Here is a 14,111-nt window from a genome sequence, read left to right on the forward strand (position 1 = left end):
GCCTTGGTTGTCCTTGTTATCTGCTTCTCTAACTTTGATCAGCATTGCATGCACCATAAAATACCTCTCTGACACACCTGTTAGCTTGAATTCATTCTCATGGAGGGTATGTTGTCCTCCCCTGAGAAGATCATGCAAGATGAGAACAACTGGAACAGTGAGTAAATTCTACCACATAAGCATGCAGAAGGGTTGCAGTGTAGATTGAAAAGTCACACTGGGTCACAGTTACAGTGTGAAAGATGTGCTGCTTCCTTCCTCAGGTGAGGTCTGTTTCCCTAATGCTCCACAACCCCAGCACTCTCCAAGAGACCACTCCAAACCAAATGTAATTTCATCCAGAGCCTGATGTAAGCAAATGCAGTTGCCAACTAATGGTAAAATTCAAAGCCCACTGGAGTCCAGAAAGATACTGCAACCTTTGCAGTCACGTCTGTGCCCTGGGTCCCATTCCCTAACAATCATGTCCATCACTGACACATCAGTAATTCTTTTGCTGACAGTAGCAGCACAAAGTTTTACAGCTGAACAGTCTGAGGCATTGAACCATTCTCATCCCTTTGGTGGTAGGAGCTCGGTGGGGCTGATGCTGCAGTAGAAATGGAGGGCAGGAAGAAACCATGTGAGAATTGTCTGGTCTGTGACTTTTCCAACTCTGAAACACAGCTAAAATTAACAGCAAATGAGGTACCCACCTCCTGACACAGAAAATCTTTCCTGTAGTGAATTTTGACTGACGTGTGACCAAACCTGTCCTAAAAATGCCAAAATACAAAGCCAAGTGTAATTCCACTACTCTAAAGTGGACAAAGTATTTTCAGTTCACCCCAATTTTATTATTCTTAAAAAGTCTAAAAGAAGGGAATCCTATAAGCTCCATGGGAGCCTGTCCCAGTGCTTTATTCCTCTTTGTGCTTGGAAAGGTCTTGCTAACCTTCCTGCAAAGTCAGCTGGCTCCTAAGGGGGAAGGCTGCAGAAGTGGGCATGCCGGCTGCAGTCACATGCAGCTCCCCTCTTCTTTGGATATCAGACTCCATCTCTAGAGCCATAAATTGGCAACTTCTCACCTCAGATGAACTCAGCTGAGACAAAAATGCCAGAACTAGTGCCCTGTCCCAAAATTCAGAGCTAGTTTTCATACCAGGCAGTGGGAGAAGTGGGAATGCCTAAGCCCCCAAAAGAGGATGATTAATTGCTTCTTATTCCAGATGCACAGTTCTTTGCTCTCCTTCAAAAAAAATTAATTTATTTCCTTCTGGTGAAGGGTGCCACGCTAAAATCACAGGAAAACAAAGTTGCCTATCCACAGCAGCAGATTCAGCCTGGCACTAGGGAGATAGAAAGCTTCCATGTGCCATGGTGACTAGTTCAGTACAGCCTGTTAACCATTCCCTCCACCTGCCAAGCACACTGGCCCCCACATAAGCACTGTTAGTGAAGGCAAGCATACAGCTGGATGAAAACCATGCTGAGAGGAACATGCCATTTTTAAAGCCTGGCTTTTGTCTTTGAGTTAAATGTTCCAGCACTAAGGCTAATGTTGAGAGGACTGGCAGAAGAGGTTACCAAATTTACTCTTCCTCTGCACCATGGCATGTTGCAGGGGGAGGAGTCCAAAATGGCCCCTGTGACGGCTGCCAGCATCTTCACAATAGCTGCTAAAAGAGAGGCTTATTCCTCCCAGCTACTCCTCAGTAAGAGCTTTCTCTAGGGCAGCAACGGGTTCCTCAAGCCTTCAGCCACAGCAGGAACTTCCAGAAGGAACATTTAGTATTTAGAAGGAATCACAATGTTCCTATTTCTTTTCTGCCTCTTTCATTCTTGAGCCCAGATCTCCCATCTCTGAGCTCACAGTTGTCATGACAAACTACAGCAGGAGGTCTGTGGCTATCACACGAACATCCCAAGTTCCTAGTAAGCAAAACTGTGGTCTGGCTTCCTCAGATATATTAAGTGTTCTCCTGGGTGAAATGGTGAAAAGACAAGCAAGTCTCTCCATTGGGTAATGGGATCCCAGAGAGGAATGTGACAAGACATAGACAAATGGACCTTTGGCATGACATCCTCTGCCTTTGGACCAAGCATCATCAAAACAACCACAAACCCAAACTGTGCCGGTGATACCAGCAGCTGAATACTTGTTAATAAAAACTGGGGATACTTCTCACTGCCTGCCATTTGGGCTAAGACACTTTAACCTTGATAGACCTGTTTTGACAAATTTATTTATCTAAAAATGACTTGACTGCTTCAGCTGATTCCAGAGACAAAATAACCTTCCCACCTCTGCCCACGGCACAGCCTGGTATCCCACTGATTTCTATGGAAGACAGCAACAGGGCAAATGCAGTGAGAGGGAGCAGCACACAAGTGGTTAACACATGCCATGAAGAACTATACATACATATCCTGTCTCACATAGCCAGAATCTCTTATATTGACATTTTACATTCAATGTCACTAGAATTAAAATGCTCATAATAAAAACATGCCAATCAAAAGCATAGAAATTATCACCCAAAAAAATTAATTTCTATCTATATAGTTGACCAGAAGTCCTTCTGCCTCCTACAAGCAACATTAATGCCATCCATTACAACAACAAATGCCAGTCAAGTCCCTTTCTTTCCACTTGTGATTTTAAAAGTACATTTCCTGTGCAAAATGCTGTGTGCTTGGCAACCTCTGCATCTCCCCTCCTGATGAGTAACAGAAACGCTGCATGCTAAACTCTCCTGTAATTACAAGAATTTCCCACATCAGAGAAAAATTCTCAAACTACCCAGGAAAAACTTCAAATAACCTGCCAGGTATTTAACAAACCAGAGGCAACAGCAAAAGTCAAACCTTCAAAACATACAAATAGAGAGAGAGAGATAGAGAGAGAGAGAGAGAGGGAGAGAGAGAGAAAGAAAATAAATGCCCCCTGCTTGACCCAAAATAACAGAACAGTTCTGTATAGGAAAGAAAATGAATTACCATTGTGGGGACCCTCAGTCATTTAGTCTCCAGTCAAGGCTGAGAGCCATTCTGAGACTGCAGGTTTTTCCTTTAACTTCACTCCCCAGCTCTGTGAGGAACCAGTTAAAAATGACATCACTGCTCATACTACCCTCCTCCCCTCCCCATTCACTTGCTAAAAAAGCTGAGGCTGCTCCTCTCCCCCTGCATTGGCTCCAGATTTGGTCCTCGCTCCTCTTTGACAAGTTCCCGGTCTGCAGTTGACTGTGCATCGGTGTCAGTGTGGGACGGAGGATGCGTCTCTGCGCTTTTCCAGCATCCCTGCTGGCACACACTTGAGAAATAAAATAGCCTTTCCATTAGGAAATCAGAAGAGGTCTAACCTTGTGATGTATAATGCATTACACAACCAGCTCCGTTTACAGAAGGCAGACAGTCTTACTCTTTGAAGTGGAAGGGAAAGAGAGAGACCCTCCAAGGGTCTGCCTTTCACCTTGTCTTCCTTAGAGGAGAGAACTCTCTCTGTGGTTTGCTGCATCCTCCTTGCATTAGGACTGCAATCTATCTTTTTTTCCTTTTTTTATTTCCCTCCTCCTAAGTGTGACATCATCAGACACCAACTCTACTTCTGTAATAAAAAAGGATCCCAAGCAGAGATACCTGGGACGAGGTCATCTGGAGGACCCAGGCGATTCTGGCTCCTGAACAACTGTCGCTTCTTACAAAAATACTTTGCTCTTACACAGTGTCATCGGGATTTAATAACCCTGCGCTTGCTGCAGACCAGGAGACCCAGCTGCAGGGCTGAGATCGGTCTCGTTTCTATCCCTGCAAGCTCCACTGGCATCACCAGCTAGCAGGTACCTCCGGAGCGCTCCCCTGGTACTCATCCTTCACCTCTCAGCTCCTTTGCTCCCCCCTGCCTGCTGGGAAGGATGCTGCAGCAAAATCCCTCGGCCAGCACTCCCGTCTGCTACAAAGCAGCCAGGCTGCGAGCACCCAGCGCACACTCTCCCAGTTCTCCTCCGCTCTCTTCAGCCTTTTAAGCATCACTGAGGGAGCCTTTGGCAAGCACGGTCAGCCCTGGCAGGCGGCGGCAGGAGCCAGCAGCTCCCGGCCAGCCGCAGCGCAGGGCCTCCGGTTGCCAAGGGCGATTTCCCCTTACCTGCATTTTCCCTCCTGGAAGAGCGCAGGGCACTGTGGCGAGCCTGCCCACCCCCGGGGCAGCCAGGGGGTACCAGGGTGCCCGGGATGAGCCCCGGCAGTGCCGCGGAAGGGATGCAGGCTCCCGGGATCGGCAGCCTGCCCTGCGTGCTCCCATGCTCGCAGCGGCAGCCACGGCGCTGCCAGGAGAGAGGAGCTGCACATGCATGTGTATAACACCCGCCTCCGTCTACCTGCTACACACACACAGCTACATGCAGATATAAACACAGACTTCATTCTGGATCTCTCCCCGCTTTCAGCAAAGCTGCAGACCTATCAAATACCGCACGAGTAAAAGGGCCAATGGGATAAGTAATTTAAAAGATGTGCAGATGTGGCACTTAGGGACATGGTTTAGTGGTGGACCTGGCAGCGTTGGGTTAATGGCTGGACCCCATGATCGTAGAGGTCTTTTCCAACTGAAATGATTTTGTGATCTTATTATAAGACTGAATTAGTAAATGTGCTGTGACTGGTTTTTTGTGCTAGCTGCCTGTACAGCCTGCACACGAGTATAACCCTCACCGCAGTGCTGATTGCAGGTGAGTACCTGACACAGGGCTGTACGAGCGTCACAAAACTTATACAACCTCCTCTAAAAGGGGTACTGGTAACTCACACACCTCACGTAATGGTACTGCTTTGTAAGCTAGAAATGTCTCACGTGGAGGGGGACTGGAAAGGTCTTTCAACAATGAAACACCCATCAGCCCTCAGAATTAGGAACATGCTGGTGCATCAGGTATCGGAGAAAATCGGTGCTAGAGACAGGGAGTCAGTGGGAAATTGAAGGAAGTCAGTAAAAACCCTGCTTTCAGAGTTTATTCATAAGTCCCTCCCCCTTCTTTTCCAGAGCTGTGCTTTGCACATGGTCTGGTAACACATTCTTATCAAACACCAGAACCCTTCTGAATGGACCAGAATTTAAAACCTGACATCTCCTGTCAGCTGGGACAGAACAACATTACACACTCTTGAAAGGCAGGATTTCTACTACAGAATCTCCATCTTTTTACAAATATCTCTGCAGGCCTCTTTTCTCCACATCACAGCCCTACCAGAGTGCACTCATCCTCTCCAGGCATTGTGAGCCCAAGACTCAGGAGCGATGCCTGTGGTGGATAGGGATGTGGGACCATCTTGGAATCTCTGCCAGTGTGAACATCCAGATTAATATACAAGACTGTGTACTCTGCCATCACTCCTCACTCAGTTTTCTATCTGCTCTGGTAGGGATATCACAGTCATTAGCTAAGGGGGATCCTACGTACACGTAGCAGCCTCAATAGCATCTCTGGAGAAACATTGATTATACATCATATACTAGATCAAAAGACAAGAAAGAAGAAAGTGTGCCAATTCACCACATTCATATTTCATTTTTAAATGAAGTAAGTGTTTAACCCAGCTTCTTAAGGAAAAAATGTGAGCCTGCTGTTGCCTGTCCCATGCATCCAATCCCCATAATTTTTGAGTTTCCTCCGCAAATTTGTCAGAATAATCTGATTATGTTCTATACAATTATATACCTAAAATTTTAAGATGAGAAAAGTAATTTAAAAAACAAATCAGTGCCACTCCCATTTGGAGTGCCATTTGGCTACCACAGCCAGGTAAAATTTTCACTGGGAATCTACCAGCTGACTAGTGCTGTGCCAGTGGTGGTCCCCTTGCCATGGGAAAGGGAAGAGTGTCCTCTGTATTTTCTGAAAAGGCAAAAAACACTTCAGAGAGTAAAGAACAAGTCTACAAATCCACATGAAGTTCTTACTTCTTTGCTTTCTTTGGTTAATGTGACAATTTATTTAGTGTTTTCATTTTCTCTGCCTAAATCTGCTTCTCATGGGTCAGTACTTTAAAGCTCAAATGCCTGTGGATTTTATTTCCTGATGAAACCTTTGAACGCAGCCTTCTCATTTAACTTTGCTTCTCCTAACCAATGTCATTGTTTTAATGGGCAGACAGGAACGCTGGCAGACTGATGGCTGGTTATAACAGCTCGCAGACCCCACAAGTTCCATGCTCATTCCTGGTTGTGAGATGTTTTTGAAGGAAAGCAAACAAACTCATTCCTGTAAGAAAGAACAGGCAAACAAACTGTGGGATTGGGTGGTAGAAAGATTGCATCAGAAATAAATTAGGGCTAGAACTTTAGCCAGAGCTCTCAGAGCCCTCAAAGAAGCAGAAATCCTTTCAGCCAGAAGAAAAAGAAGCTTGCCCACCTCTCCCATCATTTCCCCTCCTGTTATACTGATATTAATTAACTGTTTTACTTGGTGAATGTAGATTGTCTCAAGGTTTTGGGTGACTGGTTGAAGATCAGTGCTCAAATAAATGATCATCTAGTAGCACTACTGCCTTAATATATGCATTTCAGTGTACCTGGGGGTACCTCCAAAGCAAATGGGGCAGAATATGTTCCATATTATTCGAATCCTCCACTTGCCTTAGCAAATGCACCTTGTTTGGGATTTCCATTATCTTCTTTCCTCTAGTACTATGCCTCCCACAAGCACAGTTTAACAAATGTATTTTATCATATAAATGGGTGTTTCTCATTTTGAGAATTCTTCTGAGGTAAGGGGAGAGTCCTGGACTACTTTCCTGCTCTGACCAGTCTTTAAATGCAATCAAGTCTAGTTACAGACAAGAAGGAGTCAGCAGATGAATGTCACACATCTATTTCCTCTGCTATTTTTAACAGCACAGAGCATACTGAAGGGAAGAATGGAAAGTCATCCTCTTTAATGATGTCCCTGAAATATTCGAAAAAATCTAAATTTCAATACTCTTCCATTTCAACCAAACTGTTACAAAGTAAATCAAGGTCAGGGCTGTCTGTCACTTTCCCAAATTACTCTTGAGTAAAGACAGCCCTCAGCCAAATAATATCAGTCTAAATAGGAACTCAGCCTCTTCTGTTTCATTATCCCAGAGAGGTTTCAATTTCAAAGCTGACTTGGACCACATAAAAGTTAGCTTTTAAGCTGGAGCAGTATGAATATTTCTGCCTCCCCTCTATTTTACCTTCTCAAGCAAAGAAAGAAAGTAAGATCCAGTACCAGTTCCGGTGACCTGACACAAGAGAAAGAAGCAGAGCACAGTGATATTCCTTTGATAGGAAATCTCAGTGCCATTATTTCATCATCTGTTTCCCTTCTCCATTTGACTGCATGTACCCTAAAAGCAGGCTGCTCCAGCCTGCCGCTCCCATTTCAGAGGAGCTGGCCATCGTTGGCAGGGGCATTGCCAAGCACCCACCATTTGGCAACAAAAGGTGACAATCAGTCCTGGAGATCCTTAATGGTGTTATCCTTCTTTTTCATGAGGAGCAGCTGGAGCAGGTCCATAGAAAGGTCATGAAAATTATCAGAGGGCTGAAGCACCTCTCCTATGAGGACAGGCTGAGAGATTTGGGGTTATTCAGCCTGGAGAACAAAGAGAAGGCTCCAGGGAGATCTTCTAGCTGCCTTTCAGTGCCTACATGAAAGCTGGAGAGAGACTTTTTCCAAGGGCATGTAGTGAAAGGACAAGGAATGGCTGAAAGAGGGTAGGTTCAGATTAGAATACTGTGAGGGTGGTGAGCCACTGGAACAAGTTGTCCAGAGAAGCTGGGAGGGGGATGCCCCACACTTTGAAGTGTTCAAGGCCAGGTTGAATGGATCTTAGAGCAACCTGGTCTAGAGGAAGATGTCCCTGCCCATGTCAGGGGAGTTGGAACAACAGGATCTTTGGGGTCCATTCCAGCCCAGGCCATTCTTTTATTCTGTGATGATTCTATGGAATGTAAGAAGTGGAGACAAAAAGGAGGAAGAGAAGAGAAATGTAACGCCTCAACTGCCATGGTATTTGTGTGCCAGCTGCAAAACAAGAATTGCAGAACAGGATCCTGTCACTGACCCTTCTTTTGCCCAAATCAATTAATTTGTCTGAAGCCTTTACTTAGCCCCAGGTGACAGTGCTGGGGCTCTTAGAAGAACTGAACCCTGAGTTACGTGAGCTTTATATCATAACTATATTATGTTTATTGTTCTTCACTAGTGTTTCCAGCCTTCCTGATCCTTTTTCACAAGATTTTCTTCTTGTTTATTTCAGAAGAACTACTGACTATGTCATAAATATTGATGTTTTATTTAATGTATTTTGCTTTTAGCCTGGCAACTCTATATTTCTGCTTGCCAGGGCTCTGCATTTCAAATAGCTAAAAACACAGTTGTTATAATACAGACTAATAACTGCTTGAAAAGACCGCAAGGTTTTTTAATGCAAATAGAAATACAAGTCACATTCAAGTAACCCACTGCCTAAAATAGTAACCATGTCATTGTCCTAGCACAACTGGTATCTGAAAAGCCTGCAAACCATCCAGCAAGAATTGCCCTATTCTGACCTGTTAAAACAGGGCAGAACTGCAACAATCCCATAGTATTTAATGTGCATTTTACAGCAAGCTCTACCCACAAGCCCAAATAACAACCTAGGGAACTATCACTCTGTACTGACTGCATTGGCACAAATCATTATTACTTATCTAATAATTACTATCACTTCATGGAAAATAGTTGAGGAGTGTAATTTTCACTGCTGTACTTTCAATGCTGCCTTCTCGCTTTGATATCGAGTTAAACCCTGAAGATATATCTGCTGAATTTTACTGACAAATTACATTCATCATCTATGTGCCTGTCTTGTCAAGCGTCTGAGATGTAATACATATTAAAATACTACACATGAATTTCCTGTTAGAGCACTGTGCTTGATTTCCAAAACCCAAACCAATGCATTTAGTGACCCCCAGGGAGCAGCCAAGCTTCAGGATTAGTGACCTCTATAAGCAGTGGAAACAAATACAAGAATCCAATGGGTATTATCCCCAAGTGAGCTTGCCATCTGCTGCCGCAGGAGAATCACCCCAATTCCTTTCCACACACACAAAGTTTGAGACAATTGTGGAAATGCTATGTTTATTTTCCATATCCACGTGCTTCATCCATCAGCTATGAAGGAAGAGATTATCATTTTCCCTGTGAGGGCACTGCTGTGTCCGTGCTCCGACCAGAAAAACACCAGCACACGGCGGCAGGACTGAGCCATCCATCTGGAGCTTCTGGCTCTGCTGGAGAGGGTAGCCAAGAAGGTTTCAGATGGAGCAAGGATGGACATGGTTGTGGCAAAGGCAGGGAGAAATTAACCTAGAAAGGATACATGTGACCCTGTATTTCTTAGTCTTACTGCATTTGGCTGTGTGTCTCTGAAAGTTGTGTCTGCTACTGAAATTTCCCTTCAAAACTGAAAACAGGACAAAGAAAGCACCTGAACGTGTGCCTTTGATTGAGGGACACGGCATCTCTTCTTGAAAGCCTTGACCATCTTCTGCTTTTAGCTAAAAAATAGCTTATAAACTCAGTGTCTGTTCTTGCCTTCGTGACAGTGTAATGGGAGAACAGTTGTATTTTATCCCTGTCCTCATTGCTGCTGTGGGAAAATGAAGAGAGGAATGTGCATAATCAAATGGGAGAGAGAGAGAGAGAGAGATATATACTGATCCCACATACTGTCTGTCAGCCACAAACGGCTCAGAGAAGGGAGGAAAAGCAGAAAACCTTGAGCCTTCATGTCCTGGAAATAAATGGCCACTTATTTTAGAGATAAGCAGCCTTCATAGGAAAGAGAATCTGCAGTGGTCACTTCCAGCTGGAAAATGGTGAAATCCTGTCCCAGATGGAGCCCAAGATGCCCACTTGCATCCCAGCAAGGCCAAGGCTGTGAACGCTCCAAATGCTTCCTGCATGTCAAACATTTAAATGGATGCTGAAAATGCTTAGTCTGAAAGACAGGAGCCTGTTTGGGCAGGCTGGTGACTGAGGTAGATGTGTGCAACAGCAGTGACAGTGCTGCAGTGAGCAGTGATAGTAATCCTCTTTGTGGATCAATCTTCAAAAGCCGAAAAAAAAATAAAATTGCAGAGAGCTATGTGACACAATGACAACATGCAAGGGAATGTCATTGTACAACTATTTTCCCTGAGTTTCATTAGACAGCCCCGAATTTTGTGAAAATATTGACAGGCCAAGGGAAAATCCCAAGTGCAATTTAATTTTGACAGATGGAAAAAATAATGCCTTGTACAAAGCATGGTAGCTTGACGGTCTGCTTTGTCCCTTTTTATCAAGGACCAGCTCCCAGAGGCAGAAGCCTGGATAAAGCACATGTCAAATACAAGGAATGAGAACAGCAGAGAGATTTTATGATTAAATATGTACAAGGGAGAGTGGAAGTGGGGGGAGGGAAGGATGTACATACAGTATATGAAGTAAATGGTGCAGAAGAGACAGACACGGCAATACAGAACTGCCTGATGTGAAACTGAAACCCAGGCTGTCAGAGAGGCATGACCTACCTCATTTACTCACCACAGTCTACAACTGGAAGTCATCCCAACAATTTATCTCAATTCCTTACTCAACCACTTTGTTATTTGACAGGAAAATAGTTTTTTTTCTGCTAGTATGTATGAAACTCCTACTCATAGTAAATCTGGGACTAATTTTAATAAAGCCCTTCCTTGGTTGTTGCCCTCTTCTTGAAAAAATGTTGTGAAGCAACTACACAGATAGCATTATCTCACAGAGACCTAGTGCAGTTTCATTTGGTACTGGCAACAGTGACTGAAGTTGGTAAGATAAATATGGCTGGGCATTGCTGTTGGGAAATGAGGAGTGCTGCAGTCTGGCTCTTCTGTTTCTACATGACCTCCATTGCAAACACCCCCGTGTGCAGCCCTCTGGTTGACTTAACATGGGCCAGTTTGTGTCCTGGGATGGAGCCCCCCCAGAGCCAAAGCCATCCTTGGCACGCTGCTCCAGCTGCCTTGCTCCACCTACTGTGCAAGGTTATTGCACGGTGCCCGTGAGGGAGGAGCACAAGGTACCGTGGATGGGAATTAGAAAAGGTAAAATCATTTCTCTTTGACAGCATTTAAAATCTGCTTCCCTGGCCCTTTGAAATATGCTTCTCACCAAAGCTCTCTGTTCAAACAAAACTAGTGCACTGTACAGTGGATTGGTCACAGGCGTCTTTGTTCTGCACCCACACAAAATTGGAAGTGACACTTTACTTCCATTGCAGACCAGACATCAAGCAGAGTCGTGTCCCCACTTATAGTTTATTTAAAGCCATAGATGGCTTTTTAGGGATCAAAGAGAAAGGGGTATAGGAGGGGGATGCTGCTCAGGGGAAGACTGGGAACAAACCACTACAGTTTCTTTGACTGCTCCATGTTTGCTTTTTAAATTGCTGAAATGTAATGTGGCAATGAAGTTACCTAAAGCACGGGACACTGAGTAGTGGGCTATGAAGCTTTTTCAGTTAGTACTTACAGCTCTCTGCAGTACCTGTCACAAAGGTAAGGGATTAGACTGGTGTAAATCAGTGCTGTTCCATGAAGAGCAGCCACAGTGGGAAGCCAGGCTAAAGGCTCAGAGGGCTTCACAAGCTGAGACTACAAAGCACCATTAGGATACAAAGCACACTGTCAGCATCTGAGCTCTGGGACAGGATGTTTGGAAAGGGCACATAGATTTTTTTATCATGACTTGGACTCTTTTTCAAAGGAATCCCATTTAAACCAGAAACAGGGCTCTGTGCACAGTCAGGTTCTCCAGAGCCAGCAGCTCACCTCTTCCCAGATCAGTACTTTTGTGTTACAAGCAGCTGGATGCCCCAGCCCTCTCTGTGCTCCCCGTAACTGGGTTTCAAGTTTACAAGTATCACAAATGAGTTCATTTCCCCTCATTAACTCTCACAAGTAGTTGCTGCTCCTCTGAACTCTGTATTTCTCTGCCCCCAAATCCCTGGGGAGTCTCTAGGGCTGAAAATGCCCTTCTCGATAGGAGAGGTTTCGGACGGCTGCCCAAACAAAATGAACAAAGGGGGCCTCATTAGACTGGACACAGCACTCACAGAACGGATGGGGAGCAGGATTAAATCAGCAGAGAAACTTATAAAGCAGAAATCTGAGCAGCTTCATTTTTTTCAGATAATTGTTTTCAGCAGGTTTCTTACCCAATACAAGTCTCACCCAAAGTGGTATGACAAAGTACTGAGCTCATGTTCCCAATTCAGTTTATTCCTCTCTCTCCATTCCAGGCCTCTCATTTTCTTACTTTTCTCAGCAGCCCACTAATTTCTCAAAATGACAGCTTAGATCCCAGGCTGTCCTGACTGTCAGCTATTGCTCCAAATATGCAGCATGGAAATGTTTTAGACCCCAGAAAGCCCCACACTAAACAGCCAGTTTGAAAACCTTACTGCACCCACTGCATGCTAGAGGAACTTCTGGACTGTCTTATTGACACTTCCATCAAGTCTTCTACCACACACGAGGTGGCTTTCATAAACCCCACCTCCCCATGGGGTTTTATTTCCATCTGGGGTTTCTCTCCCTCTTGTTCTGTCTCAAATGATTTTCATGCTGAAGACTTTCATGGACTTTTTTCCAAAAAGCAGAACAAACAACCTGAAACAGATACACAGTTAGGGTAGGACTCAGCACAGGGATATTAAAACAGCATGTGCATTTCCCTCCTAAACCCAGCACTGAAGACACAATGACATTGAAAGCTGAAACAAATATAAAGCAAGCATAATAAAGGTAAGTGAAAAGGCTTTGACTCTTTCCCTGTACATGACATACACAGTGGACTGGACCCTCTGCAAAACTTCCTTTAATGACCCTTGGCTAGTCAAATTATTCAAATATGAGGAAACCACAAATAAATCCAACCAAACCCACCATGTGGATATGCCCATTCTTGAGACAGGGCAAATTCCATCCATCAAAATGCCTGATACCCTGTGAAGAGGTCTGGGCTTGGGTCCCGGTTATCACAGAGGATTTATATGTGATCTTGAGCAAACCACTTAGGGTGGGATTCAATTGCTTAAGCAAAAGTGTCCAGTACCATTTGAGATGCCCTAGGGTACACAACACATCTGTTCAGGGCTGGCTGGGTGACACAAAATAGAACCCTGGTACAGCAGCTGGAGGGAGAAAGGATTTAGACACCTGTAATGTATCCTGTACAGCTTTTTGAGTGTCTGCTATAGATACCTCATGGAGCTTTCCAAGCCTAGCTGCTTCAGCTGGAGCACCCATCATCCAAATCTTGTGAATGGCCCAGCCAGGCTCTGCACTCCCTGGCCCAAGGAACTTCCCCCACCAGGCTGTGCTTTCACTGGAGGGCAGCTGGCAGGGCTGGGAACATCCTACATGCTGCAGCCCAAAGCCAAGGACTGCCAGCAGCAGGACTCTCTCTCCCCAAGGGCAGCGCTGCCCACAGGGTTTGCCCAGGAGCTGGGTTTGCTGGAACTAGAGTCACTGTGCTGGCAGATTTGCACTGGTCTCCCAGTCCATCCTGTACACCACCCCTGGAAATCTCCATGGGCCAGAGTATCTCACCCAGTGTGTTAATCCCTCATGACAGAGAGAGCCTCCAGGCTGTCCGACATGCTCAGCAAAGCTGGTGTGTCTGTTCCTGGGTGTATTTATGGAGTTGAGAATATCCTCTCCCAAAATAACAAGCCCTCATTCCTTTAGCAGTTTTCCAAACCCAGCAAGGCACAGGTGTGAGTGCCACCAGCCCACCAGCCACTGCATGCTGGGCATCAGTGCCCTTTCTACTCTACATGGCCCTTTCTACTCTACACTGCTATCATCTCCTCCAGCCATGGGCTGGCTCTTTGAATGTGTATGTTCCCAGCCAGCTTTACAGGACAATCACATTTCAAAATTCATCAGCCAAGCCCAAGCTGCTGGTGAGTCTGTCAGAGACAGAAAACTTTGGCAGCTGGGGTTGTTGGTGGCCAGAGGCCATTCCCAGTGGGTATAACACAGACAGGGCATGGGCTCTCACAGTGATTTATTGAGCACTCCAGACATAAAT

The 14,111-nt window shown here is 45.1% G+C and overlaps 1 protein-coding gene across 4 annotated transcripts in view; it reads right to left on the reverse strand.

The window, feature by feature from the left end:
* Positions 1–14,111, reverse strand: part of NHS (NHS actin remodeling regulator) — a 246,541-nt gene that overhangs the window by 45,919 nt on the left and 186,511 nt on the right. The window contains exon 1 of one of the 4 annotated variants that reach the window (XM_023918429.2): positions 2,980–3,050. The exons of the other annotated variants lie outside the window; for them this stretch is intronic. Coding sequence (XP_023774197.1) covers positions 2,980–3,001 — 22 coding nt within the window. The 5' untranslated portion in view covers positions 3,002–3,050. Of the gene's footprint in view, positions 1–2,979; positions 3,051–14,111 lie in introns of those variants that run through there. 4 annotated transcript variants of the gene reach the window in all.

The sequence above is a fragment of the Cyanistes caeruleus genome, chromosome 3 (assembly GCF_971803275.1).
Source record: "Cyanistes caeruleus chromosome 3, bCyaCae1.hap1.1, whole genome shotgun sequence".
Lineage (NCBI taxonomy): Eukaryota > Metazoa > Chordata > Aves > Passeriformes > Paridae > Cyanistes > Cyanistes caeruleus.